Genomic DNA, 20,022 nt, shown 5'->3' with positions numbered 1-20,022 from the left:
CGTGTTAGAAAAAATGCAATGCCTCAACTCTTAGTGCTCATCAGGGTGGGGGACCTGAAAAGGGTTGAGAAACACTGCCCTAATGCACACATCATTTCTAGTAAGGGCCCATCTCGAGAGCTCAGGGCTAATATTCCAGGGAAATCAAAATGAGTGGAAAAATCACACCCGTGTGTGTGTGTGTGTGTGTGTGTGTGTGTGTGTGTGTGTGTGTGTGTGTGTGTGTGTGTGTGTGTGTGTGTGTGTGTGTGTGTGTGTGTGTGTGTGTGTGTGTGTGTGTGTGTGTGTGTGTGTGTGTGTAGATCATGTGTACCGATTTTTGTGACATTTGAAGAAAATATGTAGGAAAAGGAGCAAAAAGTGTGTTTTGGAGTAAATTCAAGATGGCGGAAAATCTATCCTGGCGCAAATGGGCGTGGCCTATATGGGGAGATGCGTCTTGACCCAAGGAATCCAGGGAAAAAAGAATTTTAGAGTTACGGGGCAAAACGTAAAGTGGGCCGTTATAGCGCCACCATGAGGCCGAGTGATGTAATTATTTTTCGATTCATTCTTAAAATCATTATGAATCTCCTCTCCGAGGTTTGAAACTGTAGCTCCTATGGTTTACGAGAGAAAAATACTTGAAAGTGATTTCTTGCATTGTCCCATTATAAGTCAATGGGGACAATTAAGCGTCGTTTTTTGCCGATTACGTCGGCATGGTAAGGCGGATCGGAACGAAAGGTAATAGAACACCATTCCCGGCCGAGCCGCACATTTTGATGTATATATTGCGCGAGTGGTGTAAATGGTGCGGCACTAGTTACGCGCCGAAGTCAGGCTACATACACACAGACACACAGACAGACACACACACAGACACACAGACCCACACAGCCACGTATAGGGAGCCTGTGTTTCACACAGCTCCAAAAACTAGTGGGTGCCTTGTTTTACATGACCTGAAAACCCCCCCTTGAAGAAGTCCTGGCGAACAGCCAAGATTTCAAGAGGTCCATTAAGATAACAAGACCTACAGTTTGGGCCCCGGTTTGAGCAGGGGGGCACAAATGGAACCACAGGCCCATTTGGTTCCATTCGTGCCCTCTCAGAGTGGAATGAAGATCATTTTATTTTACAGTGTAACACAAAGACACAATCAAAAAGCAAATGTAACTGCCACTTGTTGCCATGCAGTGGATACGGTTCTATTCATGGAGTGTGCTCATAAATCTACCTGCCTCCTACTATACAAACGGGGAATAGGCTCCTCCTCTAGTGATCCACAGTAGGTAACCTCTATATCAGGGGTCTTCAACAATAAAACCATGATTCTGTCTCTTTTGAATAGCTTGTATACATGATTATTGTGCAATGGTCAGATTGTTAGTGATAGATTGATAGCATTGACATTTGGTTCTCAGTTAATAAGGTATGTTTATAAATGGCAGTGGTACGGCCACTTGTACATGCATGTTTAAAATAAAAGCATGAATATATTAATCTATCATTTTAATAGCATAGTATTGAATGTTTATACACATGAAACTATTTAATTCATAAATATACAATATATGTTGTAGCCCCACCCTACGAGAAAGGGGGTCCATGCTCCAATTGCTCCATCTCCCCATCAGTTTGGGGGTCCCTGGACTGAAAACGTTGAAGACCCCTGCTCTTTATACTGTCGTTGTGTGCATAGTGACATACTATCGTTGAGCTTGTAGATAGGTTATCTTTGAAACATTAAAGGCGCCTATAATGACACACTCAAAATGGCAACGCCAGATTGAAAGTGCTTAGTATACAACGCATACACACAGTCACACACATGCACATAGCAACCAACTGTTTGAAGTTCTGTGGCCTGAAAAGACTCCTCAGTGTCTTAGAGGAGTTAACGACTTCTGACCTTACTGGTAGGAAATCAAGAGTGTCCCCCCTCTCGGCAGATGGGGAATGCAAGAGTCTGGACAGAAAAGTCAACCCATGCTGGGTGTCCTCCTGCTCAAATTGGGGCCAAACTGTAGGTTTTGTAATCTAAATGGACGTCTGGAAACCTTGGCAAACCGCCAGGTCTTTTGATCTAGGGGGGCTCTCCGGTTCATGGAGGATGGGAAAATGCTCTCTCTCGTTTTTCACCCCATTTTGCTTTCCGGAAACTTTTTTGAGCGGTGGTCACACCGTCTCCATAGCGTGGCCGTGTGTGTATGTGTGTCTGTCTGTATGTAGCCTCTGTGTGTGTCTGTCTGTAGCCTCTGTGTGTGTCTGTCTGTATGTAGCCTCTGGTGTAGCCTGAGTACCCTGGGTGACCAGAGAGGTGCTGTTGAGTCTAGCCTGCCCTGAGCATCAACTGCAATACACACACACACACACACACACACACACACACACACACACACACACACACACACACACACACACACACACACACACACACAGGCACCCCCCCCCCCACACACACACACACACACACACACAATTCAGAACACATAGAATTCATAGATATAGAACACAGAATATGTACAGTACAGTTAGGTACAGTATACAGTACAGTAAAGTACAGTAAGCTAATACGCAGTTATTACTGTTGTTTGAGCACGCCCGAGAGTTATTTTCAAAAACTTTTTTTTCCAAAAAACTTTTTTTTCAAAAAACCTTTTTTTTTCAAAAAAACTTAAAAACTTTTTCTTTTTTCAAAACTTTTTTTTTTTTTTTTTTTTCATTTTTTTTTTTTTTTTTTTTTTTTTAACTTTGGTTGGGTAAACCACCGCTCAGTTTTTTTATTGATTATATTCACAGGGCTCCCAAGGTCATGACATTCCTGGAAATATTTTGAAATTAGAACAAATATTTTTCCAGTACTGGAAAAGTTTTGGAATTGATCAAGGGTCCTGGAAGGTCCTGGAAGAAATAGCTATGCATTGTCTTTGGTTATTGATTTTGTTAATGCCTCTGAAATGACAAATTAAACATTGGCCAAATTGTCAAATATTAATTGTGAAAATAGCCGATCTACATGCACGCGAGGCGTTGTGAGCATGTAGATCTGCTATTTTCACAATAGAACCGTGTTATACAAAATTCCTCAACTCTTAGTGCTCGTCAGGGTGCCGGGTCCCCAGTTAAAATATGATTATTTCGGGGGTCACGGCCTGAAAAGGTTGAGAACCACTGGCAAAAACACTACCTGTCTTTGGGCATTGCGTGTAGGAGTAAGCGACCTGTTATTGAGCTGAATTATTGTTATATAGTCCTGGAATTCGGGTTAAATATTCTGAAAAAGTTTTGGAAAAGTTTTGGAAATTAATTGGTAAAAATGTGTGGGAACCCTGTATTCACATTTAAATACAAAAGGACCTGAAATTGTTTGCATGGACACTAGTGTTTTTAGTGACTGGATGCCGGGTGTCGGTGCACAATCTGGACAACATTTCTAATTCACGAAAAGGGCTTTGCAATATAATTATTGAAGTTATGCAAAGGTTTAAATAGTATTTCTGTATCGGTACGCGTACTAATGATAGCCCAGTAAACTTGGAAAAACCTTTCCAAGCGTATGGCTCAAAGTTGTCCCAAATATAAAACCTGAAATGCTCATGACACCCAAGTGTTCAAAATGCGCGGCGAAGAAATGCCCATCGCCAGCATGGGAGAGTTGGTGTTGGTCAGACATCTGTGGGGTAAAAGTGTCAGATGAACACTTTTTCTGTGTCACTTGGAAGCATAAGTGGAATCCAGGAGTAACGGCCTGGTGAAACCAGACATTAACCCATTCAGAACGGGTACACATTATGGTGTATCATTATTTTATGCTTTAACTATTAAAAAATAGCAGATATACAACGTCACAGCGCGGCACTCTTGTAGATCTGCTATTTTTGAAAAATTGTGAAAATTTGAATTTTGACCCGATTCTATAAGTGTCTTTTGAATCCTTCTAAGGTTTTTTTTGAAAAACCTATGTTTCTATGTCAGCAATCTGGCCAGCCATCATCAAAGAAAATGTCCTTTTCACTTAACTGGAGCTCAGCTAGTCTGTTCTTGAGAGACCACAATGTCAGTGGTTCTCAAACCTTTTCATGTGAAGGACCCCCAAAATGATATGTATTTGGCCACGGACCCCCATCTCAAAGTATTTCGTTCCAGGGACCACCCAGAAGCAAAATTTGAGTTACAAACGTTCGCTTTAAAAATACTTAAGATTTGCACACATTTTCACAACTTTTTCAAAAATAGCAGATCTACAAGCTTGCAGCGCGGCACTCGGTGCAGCGCTGTGAGCTTGTATATCTTCTATTTTTCAATAGTTAAAGCAGTCAATGATCCTAGGCCTAAATGGGTTTAAGAATCAGATGTTTTGACAGCTGCCCTCCACACCTTGCATAATCGCCTCCCTGTAGCTCTGTACAGTTGGTTCATATGTGAGAGTATTCAGTCGAAACTAACTTCACATGACTTGCATGTTCCCGTTTTAGAGCACCCAGAAATGGAGGTCTCCACTGAGCTAATCCTATGAAATATGTGTGGTGCTAAGAGGTGGTTGGTAGGGGGTTGTTGGAAGGCTCCGTGTGGACTAGCCACTAGGATTTACATTTACATGCAAGGAGTTGAGTCGAGCGACCTACCCAGGCAGAGACAACTGATGTATTGTATGATGGGGCATTCACGAATAGTGATTTTTAGTATTCGAATTATTCGACCTCAAAGTATTCGAATAATGCAATATTCGACAGGACTGGCCAAACTGTCAAATAGTTACAAACGTTTGCTTTAAAAATACATAAGATTTGCACACATTTTCACAACTTTTTCAAAAATAGCCGATCTACATGCTCACAACGCCTCGCGTTGCGAGGCGTTGTGAGCATGTAGATCTGCTATTTTCACAATATTTAGTATCTGTGGAACCGAGTCACATTAATACCTACAATTCCAAGTGCTTGTCAGGGTGGGGGTCCCCAGTTCAAATATGTTTATTTTGGGGATCCCGGCCTAAAAAGGTTTGAGAAGTGCTGGTATAGAGCATTAACAAATGCATCCACCAGGGGCATTGACAACTCATTCTTATGACGTCCTATCTAGCCAAGCTTTATAAACTATATATATTTTTTAAAGAGAAAACAATAAAAAAATAAGTGAATATTCGACTTCGGTGAACAACGTCGAATAGTGACTTTGATATTTGAATATTCGAATATTTGGTGAATGCCCTATTGTATGATGAGTGTAACATCTAGTATTTTGGAAAACCTTGTGCCTCATGTTAGGCTTAATTTATATTACAGTATGATGCGCGGCAGTGTCACGTGCTGCAAAAAGAATATCTACAAGCTCACAACATGTCACAATGCGTTGCATTGTGAGCTTGTAGTTAAAGACCCAGTGAAATGAAAAATACGTTTTTCACACTTTTAGAGCTTATCCATGGTAATCATATGGGCATTCCTAACACTAGATGCCAAAAAAATAGAAAATATATATTTTTTTGTGTATTTTTATATCAAAGGTCCCTAAATAGGCCATTCATAATTACTTCCTGTGAACAGAAATTCAAAAAGTGATGACATAGACAGGTCCGCTTGCATATAAATAAACCTTTGATTACATTCACCTGTTTGTTTCCCATTGCTGGCTCCCATTACTCCCATTACTCAGATTTTAAATCCCATCGCCTGAAGGGCTGGTCCCCTCGGATTGGTTCAGAAACGCACAGGCTTCCTTTTCAAACTGAAACTTAAAAATAAAATACCCAAAATAGTCATTTCATTGGGTCTTTAATCTATTCTCTTCACACAACAATGGTGTGTAATGTACTATAAATAAGGCTTTAGACTGCTGAAATGTCACTGTTGCCCACCGAACAAATACAAAAATCTCTGCAGGGTATTTTAATTGGTAGGAATAATAATTTATTATGAATCCTTGTCTAATGGTGAGGAGACGAGGGCAAGATGCAACAGCTGACCAAATAATACCTTAGAATGAATTACTACGTTTCACGATTACATTGTGAAACATAGCATGTCTGATTACTTTTGATTAATTGTGCAGGCTGCAGCCCAACTTTTAATTAGTTGTGCAGCCCTATCTCGAGTGCTTTGTTGGCTAGGGTGTCATGGGGAAGGGAGGGACAAACAATCCTGTGTTAGCTGATTTTAGTGTGCGAGATTGTAGGAGCGGATCATAGCCTGGAGGTAGGGTTTGGCCATGCCCATGATTGCCTTGTTGCTCATCACCACCAGTGAAGGCAATACAGAAGGGATGAGATATGAACATTTGGCAGGTTAAAGAGCTGCGGCATTCTGGATCAATTCAATATATCAAACAAACGTTATTGTCACACCACAGTTAAAACGGTAAAAGTGAGTTAAATGTTGTTGTTTTATGCACTTAATATTGCATAAGTGTAAATGGGGAAGTGAGAATAAAATATAGAGGAAGAAACACAACCTGCATACAAATAGCTGCAGGTTATAAAATCAGCATTATGTGGGTTAAACTTCATAGATAAATAAATGAGCATCAGGTATAAAGCAGGCTACATGGCTCTACTGAACAAGCGCTAAGCCCTGTCTGCTGCTGCTGTAGATAAAAACGAATGAAACTCCGGTATCACTTCCCTGGCCATGGTCGCAGCAGCAGTGTGAACAGAACATAGCTGGGGTGTTGTAGTGGGTTGAGTGAGCATGTTGTGTACATTTTGCATTACTATTTTGAATACATCTGTGTTGATTGTTTTTTTATGAGGCGTTGAAAAGTTATTCTGGCCAAATAGAGGTGCATGTAGTGTGCAAAAATAAGAGGCATTGAAAAAATGGTCAATGCAGTGACAGTCTGAAGTACCAGTAGAGAAACGCATCATCTCTTGTGCTCCAACAGGGATCTTTGTTTCGGCCGCCTGAGCTGCTCCAAGTATCTGCTGGGAACCACCAGCAAACACCTCCTCTGCTGCTGGAACCTTCTCACCTGCTCCTGTAAGAGACCGTGTGTGTGTGTGTGTGTGTGTGTGTGTGTGTGTGTGTGTGTGTGTGTGTGTGTGTGTGTGTGTGTGTGTGTGTGTGTGTGTGTGTGTGTGTGTGTGTGTGTGTGTGTGGAACCTTCTCACCTGCTCCTGTAATTGTGTGTGTGAATACACATGTGAGGCCAAACAGAATTTGAGAAACTAGATCCTTACCCTTATCCTCACCCGTCCCTAAGGGATCCTTACCTTGGGCTGCTCACTTCTAGTGGCGTAAAGACAGACAGGATTTCTGGAATTATAGATGGATAGACATTGTGATGAACCTTTTCCACGTCACAAGATTGTTTTTTATTAGGTTTTTAGGCTTACAATTACGAAAAGATTCTGGTTGTGGTTTGGAATTAGGCATAATATAGAGAGTGGTTCTCAAAGTGGATTCCAGGGACTCTGTGGGTTCCTTTAGGGGGGTCTAAATTGACCCATACAAGTCTGTAACTCTGACAGTGTACAAATGGAACCAAATGGACCCGTTAGGGTCCATTTGGTTCCATTTGTACACTGTCAGAGTTAAGGGGAGACCTTGAAATTTGAAAGTTTGAGAAACACTGATATTGAGGTTGATTCCAGATTTGTACTTTGATGCATGCCGATCCACCAAAAAATAACTTTATCTACTTTATCTAGATAAGCTTTATCTACTTAATGGCTTAGGGTTAAACGGTAAAATAGCTGTCCTTAATTTTTTATGTCCTCACAAGTATAGTATGTGTATGTGTGTCATACATTTAAACAATGCAATCAAACAAAAAATAATGCATGTACAATTAAAGGGGAATAAATAAATGTGTAAACAGAGGTGTGTTACATTGTAACTTCTATCTTACAAAACCATAAGACGTATGCATTTGCTATCAGAAATAGTCCATGTACTGTTAGGAGGGGTTAGCTTTGGATGAACTTTAGAAGCAAATGGCAGTCATTTTTCAATGTTCTCTTGGTATAAAACTCTCCCTCTCTCTTTGGCTCTCTCTACGTGGCATGTCCATCCCGGCAGTGGAGTGGAGTACCTCTATGGACGTGAGCCTGCTCCTAGCCGACTCAGCGTCTGACAACATGGCTGCCTTCTGCAGTCAGGACGGCAGCACTGACCGTAAGTCTCTTGTCAGCATCCACACCTCCCATATTCCACTGATGTCAGTCTACATAAGACAGATGGTGGAAATACTGAATGTGAATTCAAGTGATGGACTAGGCCCCCTCACGGGCCATCTGGTTTAATATTCCGATCTGGAGTGTAGACTGTAGTACACAAGGTTATGAACTTGAATAGATATAGTTAACTTCCCTTTTTGGCTTGGTTAGGACTCGGGGGGGGGCGGGGGGGCACATGTTGTTCCAGAGATTGAAGCCTGATTTATACCGAATAGGCGATCTAAAATCTCACAATGCGTCACAGCACGATGCGCTGTGAGCTTGTAAATCTCCTACTTTTGGCGTGCGATGCCGTCGTACAACCAAGTATAAATCCCATTTTAACCCACCAGTCAGTCACGGGAGAGATTTTCTTTGGAACAACACGAGTACCTGCCAGTTCCTTAAATGTAACCATAAACGAAATGTTTCCTCATTCCTGTGTTTTCCACTGTCTCCCTCCTCCTCCTCTGTCGTCTTAGTGTTTGTGTTCAAGCCCAGCGAGCCCCGGCCTCTGTACTCCCACAAGGCCCTGTGCTCGGGGAAGGTGACGCACGCCGTGTTCGCCAAGCGCGACGACATGCTGGAGAGCTGCGAGGAGAGCCTGCAGTGGCTCAACCGCTCCCAGCTCTACTTCTTCACTCAGTACATGGTACGCCACCTAGGGGCTGTCACAGTTATTACATAATCACCTAATCGCAATCACGATTATGTGTCATAATCGTCATTAGGGGTGCCACGGTTCAGTCAGCCCGCGGTTCAGTTCGTATCTCGGTTTTGGGCTCACGGTTTCGGTACGGTTTCGGTACAGTAAAAACTTAAAATGAAAAAATCAAGAATCCAAAATGTTCAGTTAATTTTAAAGATGGGGTGCAATCATTTGTTTCCCCCCTAAAACTTGATAATCAGTTATTATGATTATACTTGGAGGAAGATTTTCTCCAAAAAAAGTGTACAGAATGAGTTAAAATTATGTTTTATGTGACCACACCCAAACAGAGAAAGAAATTCGGTTAATTCGGTATGGGCTGTTCGGTTCGGTACAGGGCCGTTCGGTTCCGTATTGTGGCACCCTAATCGTCATAATCGTTTCCATGTTGAAAAATGTTCATATATATATTATACTAGTAAGACACCTGAGGGTGGAATGCGACCTCAGGGTGACATGCAACCTCGCCCTAAAGGGCGAGGTCGCGCCAATTCTTGACCATCTGGCCAACCACAGCGTTTCTCTGACGATTCTAGTTGTTGTCATTCTGGGGGGAGTTTGTTCATGTTTTTGTGAGGGTATCAACCCTAGGAGACACGGGAAGAACATGCAAACTCCACACAGAAAGGCCCTATCGCTCACACCCTAGGTTGGGTTGGCGATAGGGCCTTTCTGTGTGGAGTTTGCCTAAACATGGAGATGTGGTACAGAAGGACTCATATATGGGCATAAAAAGTATGTCATGTGACATCACTTCCTGTACAGACAGTCAGACAGACAGCCATTGACTCCGACCTAACAATGGCTACTGTCTATGACGGTAGTTCCATATGACATCTCCATGTTTAGGCCAAACAGATTCCCTCCATTTCTCCATGTATAGGTCCAAATGCCCAACGTTGAGCTTGACTCAGTCCATTGAGTTGGCCTAACAATGGCTACTGTCTATGACGGTAGTCCCATATGCCATGATGGAATGGACTTTCTCCATATATAGTGTTCTCCACATCTCCATGTTTAGGCCAAACAAATTTCGCTCCATTTCTCCATGTATAGGTCCAAATGCCCAACGTTGAGCTTAACAACGAAACGTTCTTAACACAGACGCCCCCATATTTACATATATATATAAAAAGTATGTCATGTGACATCACTTCCTGTACAGACAGTCAGACAGACAGCCATTGACTCCGGCCTAACAATGGCTACTGTCTATGACGGTAGTCCCATATGACATGATGGACTGGACTATCTCCATATATAGTGTTATCCACATTTTGTGTAGCCGCCCTGTACAGGAAGTGATGTCACAACTCGCTGACATCACACTGACATCACAGAGGATACGGAAGGAAGGTCACGAGGATACGGAAGGAAGGTCACTCAAGCGACACGGTTCTTCAGAGTATATGCGACCTTCGGTCGCAATCAATAGTGGAAATGGCAGATCTACAAGCACACAACGCGTCACGATGAGCTGGTAGATCGGCTATTTCCACTACTATCAATGTTCTATTTTAAGTATAAAGTTGTCAAATATGTCAGTAATTTCTTTTTATATTTAAGTTATGTGTCATAATGGCCATGTGCAACTTCAAAGTCTAAAAGCCAAACAGAAATGTAATTGTCAACGTCAAGAGAGTCCAGAGAGAAAATGCATCTGCAAGGCTTACATTTACAGTCTTGTCAATTGCGCCAACTTTGTAAAACGTGCCCTGCTGGTTTGTTTAGTTGTTGATCATTTCCTTGAACTTTTGGTGTGAACACGGTGTCATGTTAAATGTTATTAAAATGTGCTGAGTAACGATACGAGGGTAACTTGCATTAGAACTTTGTGCGTGTGTGTTTAGCTGATATGGGCTCTCCTTTCCAGGATCTGATGACGTTCCTTACCAAAGTTGAAGAAGAACGCCTGATGGCTTCTATCAAACAGGTAGATTCCTATCTCAGTCAAGGACTATTAAACTCCCGTCTGTCTGTATAGAGGCTCAGGTTCAGTTTTATTGTCACACATATCCATACAGGTACAGATACAATGAAATGCTTGTGCCAGGAGCACTCTCAGCCTTATTACACAAAGACCTGGTCACAGTGACCGACAAGAGTGTGGACACACATACCATGCAGGCCACATAAGACAAGTCCCAACAACGACAATACCATACAGTTTAACAGTGTACAGCTATATAAGATCCTCCCATGCCCCCATCTGACCTACATACGAGCATACAGGGGCGTCACAAGGGGGGGGGGGACTGAGTTACTAGGGCCCAAGGTGGAGGGGCCGTAATTATTTTATACAGTACTTTAGCTTTTGAAAAATAGCAGACATACAAGCTCTGTGCCGAGGTTTCGAGCTTTTAGATCTGCTATTTTTGAGAATTCGTGAAAATGTGTGCAAGTGTTAGTAGTAGTATATGCATTTTTTAAGCGAACATTTGTAACTCAAATCTTGCTTCTGGGGGGTCCCTGGAACTAAATAATTTGAGATGGGGGTCCATGGCCAAGGGGGTCCTTCACATGAAAAGGTTTGAGCACCACTGACATAGAAAACCTTAAGAGGATTTGAAATATTCAAAGACTTGCACACATCATAATTTTTCAAAAATAGCAGATCTACAAGCTCACAGCGCGGCACCGAGTGCCACGCTGTGAGCTTGTAGATCTGCTATTTTTCAATAGTTAAAGCACAACATAATGCGTAATTATGCATTCCCAGTCTAAATGGGTTAAACCCCCTCCCCTTTATGAAGAACATTCATGGTATGGCGGGCCCGCAGTGAATCCTTGCACCCAGGGCCCAGAATTTGGTGTGACACCCCTGCGAGCATATTATAAAACGTAAATGTTGGTCAGTGACCAGTTCCGGGGTCCAGGCAGGCTCTTTGACTGCTTTGGTTGCAGTGCTCGTCCATTCTGACATGGCTGGTGGGTTTTCCTCCCCTGTTTCAAGCTGGTGATTGAGGACAGCGTTGCGGCGACGCCGTTCTACCTGTTGCTGGGCAAACACAACCACCAGCAACAGCAGGACAAACCAGAGCCACTGAGCAGTTTGTCTGCGGAGAGAACGCAGCTCCCACAGGCCTCCGCGGCTGTCAAGGAGGTGAGCATTACAGTGCTACAGAAATACATTACATTACAACCTCTCTGTCACTCACTGCCCTGTTTTTAAAAATAGCAAAAAGCGGTAGATCAACGCGTCATGATGTGACACGCTGAAAGTGGTTAAAGGAGTCAGTAGTTCACCCCCAAAATTACTTTTTCTGTTGATTATTCACGCCATGGAGACTTGAATTCAATAATCCTTTTTTTGTAATTGTTGCATTCCTAAGACAAAAAGTTGATTCTAGTAAAATTTACGCCCATTGATTCCGGATGGGGACCCAAATGCATTCCATTCGGAATCTATTGTAATCAAATTATTGTCTTTGGAATGTGACCAAAAAAAAGAGGAAAAAAGATATTATTGAACTCAGGTCTCCTTGACTTGGAAAAAAGTGTGTGTGTGTGTGTGTGTGTGTGTGTGTGTGTGTGTGTGTGTGTGTGTGTGTGTGTGTGTGTGTGTGTTGTGTGTGTGTGTTGTGTGTGCGCGCGCGCACTGTGCACATGGGGTGATCACTCCTCCTGTGAATTGTTTTATTTAAAATGTTACAATCGTTAATCCCCGGATTTAAAATGAAAATATGTTTTTGTGAAGGAAATAAGCATTTGAGTGCACAAGTAACAACAGTGTTTGTGCATAGTCACATAATCACAATGTTCTGGGTTCCTACAACACAACCCGTGTCCTCCACAATCATGTCTGCCGTCTCATTTATGTTTTGTCTACTGACTAAAAAGATCAAAATAAGCATTGAAGATTCTATTTAAACCAGGGGTCTTCAACAGGGGGTCCGGGACCCCGAGGGGTCCTCAGAGTCGGCTATTTTCGGCAAAGAGGTTTGGTGCACACTAAGTACAGAGTGAAAGGTAAAGTTTATTAAGTATTGACGGTTCAAGTGGTTAAATATCTGATAACACCACTTGACATGAATCCAAAATACACTGATGATTGTGCTGTCAAACGATGAAACTATATGGAATCTGGGGGTCCCTGCTTCATCTCTCTCTCTCTCAGCTACGGGGTCCTTGGCCTGAAAACGTTGAAGACCCCTGATTTAAACAAACATTTTGGACTACCTCAGAACAGACACGTTCTGGCTTCAGTGTCAGTGATATACTGTATCTTTGTCATCCTTTTTTTTTTTTTTTGTGGCAGTTCCTCCACAGTCCGGCCCATGTGCTCCCCTCCACATCCGTCCTCTGTTCCATGTTCACTCGTTCTCTCCTCATGTCAGCCACAGACGCCAGGTAAGTCAATGAAAGCATTATTGTCGGTGTCAGGCTGAAACCTTGAGTTTCCGAAACCATACATTTTTAATAAATGGAAGAAAGAATCGGTTCAAATGGATCCAATGTAGTTAATGTTTTGTCACGAGCTCTTGTTAATACTTTTCATTGATAAATGAAACTTTTAATGGGGATACAAAGTTTCTGCCCGACTGCAATCATTTGAGAGAAGAAGTCTTTATTATTACAGAGCTTTCAGTGTACAGGAAGCCTTAACCCGTTTAGGCCTAGAATTATTGAATGCTTTAACCAGTGAAAAATAGCAGATATACAAGCTCACAGCGCGGCACCGAGTGCCGCGCTGCGAGCTTGTAGATCTGCTATTTTTGAAAAAGTCGTGAAAATGTGTGCAAATCTTTGAATATATGGATTTTCAAAGCGAACATTTGTAACTCAAATTTTGCTTCTGGGGGGTCCCTGGAACTAAATATTTTGAGATGGGGGTCCGTGGCCAAATACATATCATCTTGGGGGTCCTTCACATGATTGAGAACCACTGACATGGTAGTCTCTCAAGAACAGACTAACTGAGCTCCAGTTAAGTGAAAAGGACCTTTTCTTTGACAATGGCTGGCCAGATTGCTGACATAGAAACATAGGGTTTTTCCAAAAAATCTTAGAAGGATTCAAAAGACACTTATAGAATCGGGTCAAAATTCTAATGTTCACGATTTTTCAAAAATAGCAGATATACAAGCTCGCAGCGCGGCACCGAGTGCCGCGCTGTGAGCTTGTATATCTGCTATTTTTCAATAGTTAAAGCATTCAATAATCAAGGGCTATGAAACCTGGCAGTGTGTGTTGAACAATGATGTGAAAAGAATTGTCACTACAAACCAGTCTCCAGCTTGAAGGTCCTTGTCCTTTGTCTGGTGTGCAAGGAGAGATCACATGCACACTCTCGATAAAGGTTTGTGGTGCCGGTAAATCCCCTTAGATGAAATATTCACACAAACATCCGTACGCCTGCACACAATGTTCTCTGCTTTATTGATTTTTGATTTATTTGTTTACACAATAAACAGTACAAGGTTAACATTATTAAACTAGAACTGCACTCTGTCGAGGTGCCAACTTGCTCCTTGCACAAGTATGCACCAGCAGATAATCGATTAAATGGAAACTTAAGTATTTTGCCTTGTATTTAGCAATTTTAAGAGGGAAAATAAAATGTTCAATTCCATATAGCTACTCTTGTTCTATCGATAACTTTGTGTAATCTCTGTGTTCATGTCAAGGTGCAGGTTTGTCCATATGTGTCGAAATATAATGTCCATGTATTTGCTAGAGAATCACAGTACCGGTATTTACTTATTTTCATCCATAATAATAGCTTTTCCCTTAAAAACCTGTACTATTGACACGTTTCACACATTTAATTTCTTTGCTAAATAGTTACTACGGCTATATCGATTTTAAATGATTGAATCGTATCGTATCGCCATGAATGAACCAATATTGTCCATGTATTGTATCGCCAAACGCAGTACTTGCGCACTCTGCTGGCACATGTAAAACGCATTGAAATAAGTGCAGCGGAGAAAGGAAACCCATATAGGGCTTATACTTGTAAGTTGCTAAACTAGTGGTCAGTAGCGGTATTGCTTTTTTCGTCCGTTTTTCGCCCGGAGTCGTCGCGGACCAGCGGAGCGGCGCCGCAAACCACCGCGACCGATACGAATCCGTGGAGGGGTAGAACGTTATTTTCTGGCCAGGATTTGGGGATTAAGAGGTTAAGAATCCTTCACCATGGTAAACACTAGCTGAGGGAGGCTACTTCCTGAAGAGACGGCAGATACGCTGTGATTGGCCAGTAGTGTATCATGTATGTATGATCCGCGATGTGATTGGCCAACGTATACACAACGTATACAGATGATGCAGATGACGTAATTTTGCCGCGAAATTCTCCCCCCCTCACGGCTCATAGAAAACATATAAAGAGAAGGCTTTAGAAGCTGAAAATAACGGAGTGGGTGTTCTAAAACTTTAGCGATTTAACAGTTAGGACAATTTTAAGATTTGTTTTATAAAAAAAAGTTACATGGTATAACTTTTAAACATGGAATTCAAACAAGATATGACAAACAACAAGTACCGTGTGTGTGTGTGTGTGTGTGTGTGTGTGTGTGTGTGTGTGTGTGTGTGTGTGTGTGTGTGTGTGTGTGTGTGTGTGTGTGTGTGTGTGTGTGTGTGTGTGTGTGTGTGTGTGTGTGTGTGTGTGTGTGTGTGTGAGAAATTAAGGCCACTTTATATGGTCTTATTATATATTGAGCAATGCTTCGATCACATAGGGAACTTCTGATGAGGGGAAAGGAACTGGTTGGAATAACGTGTTCCTTCCATGCGCTACGTCCTACTGGGAAAACTTCCCCGTCAGGTGAAAAGAAGCAGATTGGACTCCTCGTGCATTGAAGGAAGCACGAGCTCAGTCCGTTGCTCTTCCCAGGTTAGGAGAGGGAGAGTAGCGCAAGACGACGAAGGTCATGGAAAAGATATGAAAAGTGACCAAATAATAATAATAATCCTGTGTTCCTGAAAAATATGTTGTAGTGGTTTTCACAAAGTAGGACTTTTCAGGCGAGGTATATGCATTTACAATGGGAAATTGTATTGTGGTGCCTCACAAAGTTACTGGTTGTGCACCCTAAATAAGTTGTTAACCTGTGAAGGCAGAGGCACATTTCTATATTGTGGACAATAAAGATTAGCTTATCTTATTAATACCATATTATCGAATATGAATATATGATAATGACTATCAGTATAGTTGTGGGTCGTATGTCCTGGAAAGTTCTCTCAAAGTGTGACAACCCCGACGAGGCCTTTGGTATCATGAGCAGACACAATGCAACTAAATGTCAAGGTGATTCAGCAAATCTGGAAGGGTTACAAAAAAAAGGAGGCTTCGAATGTGGGAACAATCAGTAGTTTCCTGTTTATCTTTTGGAAAATGTGCTGAATCATGCCAAACTCCCTGTGACTCGTGCTGTTTTCTTTTTCTTCGCTTGGTCTCAGAGAGGAAAATGAACCCAGAGATGAGGAAATGGAGAGCGAGAAAGAGGAAGAGGACTCCGAGGGGGAAATGGAGCCGACCGCCAAAAGGCCGGAGCAGGTGACCACGTCGCTTGGGCCCCCCGCCCTCACCAGAGCCCAGGAGAAGGAACTGAGGAAAGTCAAGAAGCTGGATCACAGCTGGTTCAGCAACATCCTGGACTCGTAACGTGCACGGCCGTGCACAACCACAGACATTTATAGTAGGGCTGCACAATGATTTGCGGGGGGATTAACCCATTTAGGCCTAGAATTATTGAATGCTTTAGCTATTGAAAAATAGCTGACATACAAGCTCACAGCGCTGCACCGAGTGCCGGGCTGCGAGCTTGTAGATCTGCTATTTTTGAAAAAGTTGTGAAAATGTGTGCAAATCTTAGCGAACGTTTGTAACTTAGATTTTGCCTCTGGGGGGTCCCTGGAACTAGATATTTTGAGATGGGGGGTCCGTGGCCAAATACATATCAGTTTGGGGGTCCTTCACATGAAAAGGTTTGAGAACCACTGACATAGTAGTCTCTCTCAAGGACAGACTAACTGAGCTCCAGTTATGTGAAAAGGACCCTTTCTTTGACGATGGCTAGCCAGATTGCTGACATAGAAACATAGGTTTTTCAAAAAGTCTTAGAAGGAATCAAAAGACACTTATAGAATCGGGTCAAAATTCTAATTTTCACAATTTTTCTAAAATAGCAGATCTACAAGCTCGCAGCGCGGCACTCGGTGCCGCGCTGTGAGCTTGTATATCTGCTATTTTTCAATACTTAAAGCATAAAATAATGATACACAATAATGTGTACCCATTAGTTTCATTCATCTTATCCGATTTTGTGTTTCACAATGACGTAGTCGTGAAGCTTAGCGATTAATCTTATTTTGTCTGCCGTAGCACCTTGCCCTCGCCATGGTTACACAAGGTTTAATAACCAGAACATTGTACAACCCCTCTCCCCATCTGTCAGGCACACAGAGACGCAATAAAATCAGAGGCCATTACATACTATTTGACCATGGATATGGTTCTAGTGAACAACAAAGGCATTGAGAAAATAATAATCATATTTTCTCAGAAATCTATAAGAATAATCGCTATTAATTGCAATGTTGAGAGCAAAATCAGGATTATAATTCTCGCCATAATTGTGCAGCCCTATGACATAGACATACAGTATACTACACACATAATTATGTACAATCCCATATGCTTTTCTAGAAGTTATGTTGTAATAAATGGATCTGTTTTGATTAAAGCTGTCTGATAATTATTTTTCTCCTATAAACGGAGAGCTCTCATTTCAAATGAATCCTGGTCTAGAGTCTAGACACTATACCATTATTTGATGTTTGTGCATCTTTATTGAATGATCTGGTCGTAATGGCAGGAAAAAGCCTCTTAACTGTAGCGATCATATATTTCATATTGGGGAACGAGTATAAAAGCACAAGTAGGCCTACAGAAATGCAAGTTAAAATGGTATGCCTGTATAATAATAGACATGTCTTGGGGGCGTATAAACCAGTTAACTATGACTTGTGCAACTGTTGCCTGCCGCTGTAATGAGAACTATCAAATGAGATTGTGAACTGTGATGACCCATGTAAATTGTCTCAAATGACCTGATGATGAATTTCTGCTTGAAACAGATTGGAGAAAAGAGCATATGGTGGGAGAAATAATATACTGTACGTATACAGCCGTTGGAACTTTGAAATCTATACTAGGCTTCCCTTTTGAACAAGTTATAACCTTTCAGCATTTTTCACTTCCTGTTTGTGTCAAGTGCTCACTGATTGAGATCTAATGCAGTGGGCTGGCAGCACTGTAGTCAAACTGTCATGTGACAAAAATGAAGGTACCAAATCTGTGACCTTAAAAAACTGACAGTGGAATGTATACTGCGTCTCACTCAAAAGTAACTGATCGCGTCAACAGTTTATTTTATTTTCTTGTCTATATTGGTGTGTCGCACACCATAAATCCTTGGTGGATGGAACACATATAGAACAATCCTTTGGCAATTAAACATCCTGCAATTTGGTCTTTGCAAGGCAGTCAAGCATTTAATGGAGAGGGTCTCGGCCAACATAAGAGCAAATAATATGTCGTTCTCAGACATGACTATATGTCAAAGGGCAAGGTTTCAACCTGATCCAAACCCACTGACTTTCATTGCAATTCAAAAATTATTACAGACAAATCAGTGGAGATACTTCTTTGACCTACTGGTAATGCGCTCAACTTATCTGGTGTTGATTGGTCCAGCAGTTTGTGAAAGTAGCTCCGGGCGCACACACAAAGGCAAAAAAAGCCCCAAATAATACCAAATAAAGGCAAAATAGCCCCAAATAATAAAAAAATTATAATTTGAGACTGACCCTCTCTGATGGCTATCCTCTGGTAGAACCATGCGTAATAATGCAGTTATTGGTGCAAAATGTTTAAAATGTTCTCTATTTCTGTGTTCAGGATTCATATTTGGCCCATAGCAGCTGTATGGAGCAGTGGTTAAAGGGATAGTTCACCCCCAAAATGTTTTTTTTTTCCTATCGATCAGTCACCCCATGGAGAATTCATGGATATTGTTTTGTTTTTGACATTTTCATAAGCCAATTCGGCCAGGGTAACGGTCCGGGCACCCATCGACTCCCGCTCCCGCAGACCTTTGCTGTGTGTCACTGACCCTTCTCTCTCTCCCCGTTTCCTGTCAGTCTCCTGTAATCTGTCAGTAAATGCAAAGAATCCCCCAAAAACATATATGAAAATAATACAAAAAATATAATTTAATGACCAGCTCTGGTTTCCTATAGAGACACAAAAAGCCTCCTTTGTGTCTCCACAGGGAACCGCTGTCGGTCATCAAATTATTGGCTTAGGAGTACAAAAACAAAAAATATCCACGATTATGGGGTCAGTAATCAATAGAAAAAAAGTTATTTTTTGGGTGAACTATCTCTTTAATATTGATCATACAGTATGCAAACAGTAAGACCGATCGTTCAATAATGAAGCCAAGTGTTCCTGGAAAGTGCAGCTTCTACGAATCGATTATCATTTTATTGATTGTAAAGGCCTTAAAGACTCAGCACAGTAACTGCTATAAAGCGTGCTGAATTCAGCTTTAGAGAAAAGTCCATTTCCAAATGAGCGTTCAGTGTTTCAAAAGTGTTTGAAATCATGTGCATGAATAGGATCTTATCTCCAGTGTGCACACTTATCTTGAGTCCTAGTTCCTTTATGTAGACATTGGACTCCTCTGACTAAGGGTCCTTTCTTTTCTTCTTTTTTTTTTACTGTACATGTATGAGAGGCTTGTGTAACGGCTGTGAACTTATTCCCAGGTTGCATTTCATTACAGTCCAGTATTATTATCTTGTAGTTATATTGTATTGCTGTTAACACAGTCTTGCAGAACATACCACACAAACATTTAGCAACTTGTACCTGAGTGAGCGACAAAAAATAACTTGATCTTTGATTCCCAGAGTGTATTGTTATACAGTACATCACTTGACGAGGTAAACCTTCTGCAGAAAACCTTCTACAGACCATCCTGTCCCATCTTTGAGGAGTACAGAGTAGACACACAACGGGAACTGCACTGACACTCCCTGCATCGTCAATGTTTAAATCCTTTCACAAGTTAGGAAGGAGCACAGTAGCACCAAGCTTATGCACAGGGGTGTCGCACCAAATTTTGGGCCTTGGGTACAAGGATTCCCCCATGAATGTTCT

The 20,022-nt window shown here is 41.7% G+C and overlaps 1 protein-coding gene across 1 annotated transcript in view; it reads left to right on the top strand.

Moving 5' to 3' along the window:
• Positions 1-17,482, top strand: part of wdr75 (WD repeat domain 75) — a 32,763-nt gene extending 15,281 nt beyond the window's left edge. The window contains exons 15-21 of the mRNA XM_080752475.1: positions 6,865-6,959; positions 8,001-8,096; positions 8,620-8,789; positions 10,720-10,779; positions 11,800-11,949; positions 13,105-13,196; positions 16,254-17,482. Coding sequence (XP_080608601.1) covers positions 6,865-6,959; positions 8,001-8,096; positions 8,620-8,789; positions 10,720-10,779; positions 11,800-11,949; positions 13,105-13,196; positions 16,254-16,458 — 868 coding nt within the window. The 3' untranslated portion in view covers positions 16,459-17,482. The remainder of the gene's footprint in view (positions 1-6,864; positions 6,960-8,000; positions 8,097-8,619; positions 8,790-10,719; positions 10,780-11,799; positions 11,950-13,104; positions 13,197-16,253) is intronic.
• Positions 17,483-20,022: the final 2,540 nt, after the last annotated feature.

Source organism: Nannobrachium achirus (genome assembly GCF_963921795.1).
Source record: "Nannobrachium achirus genome assembly, chromosome: 22".
NCBI classification, from domain to species: Eukaryota; Metazoa; Chordata; class Actinopteri; order Myctophiformes; family Myctophidae; genus Nannobrachium; species Nannobrachium achirus.
Note: the sequence above shows the minus strand (reverse complement) of the source record. Positions and strands in the feature narration are given on the sequence as shown.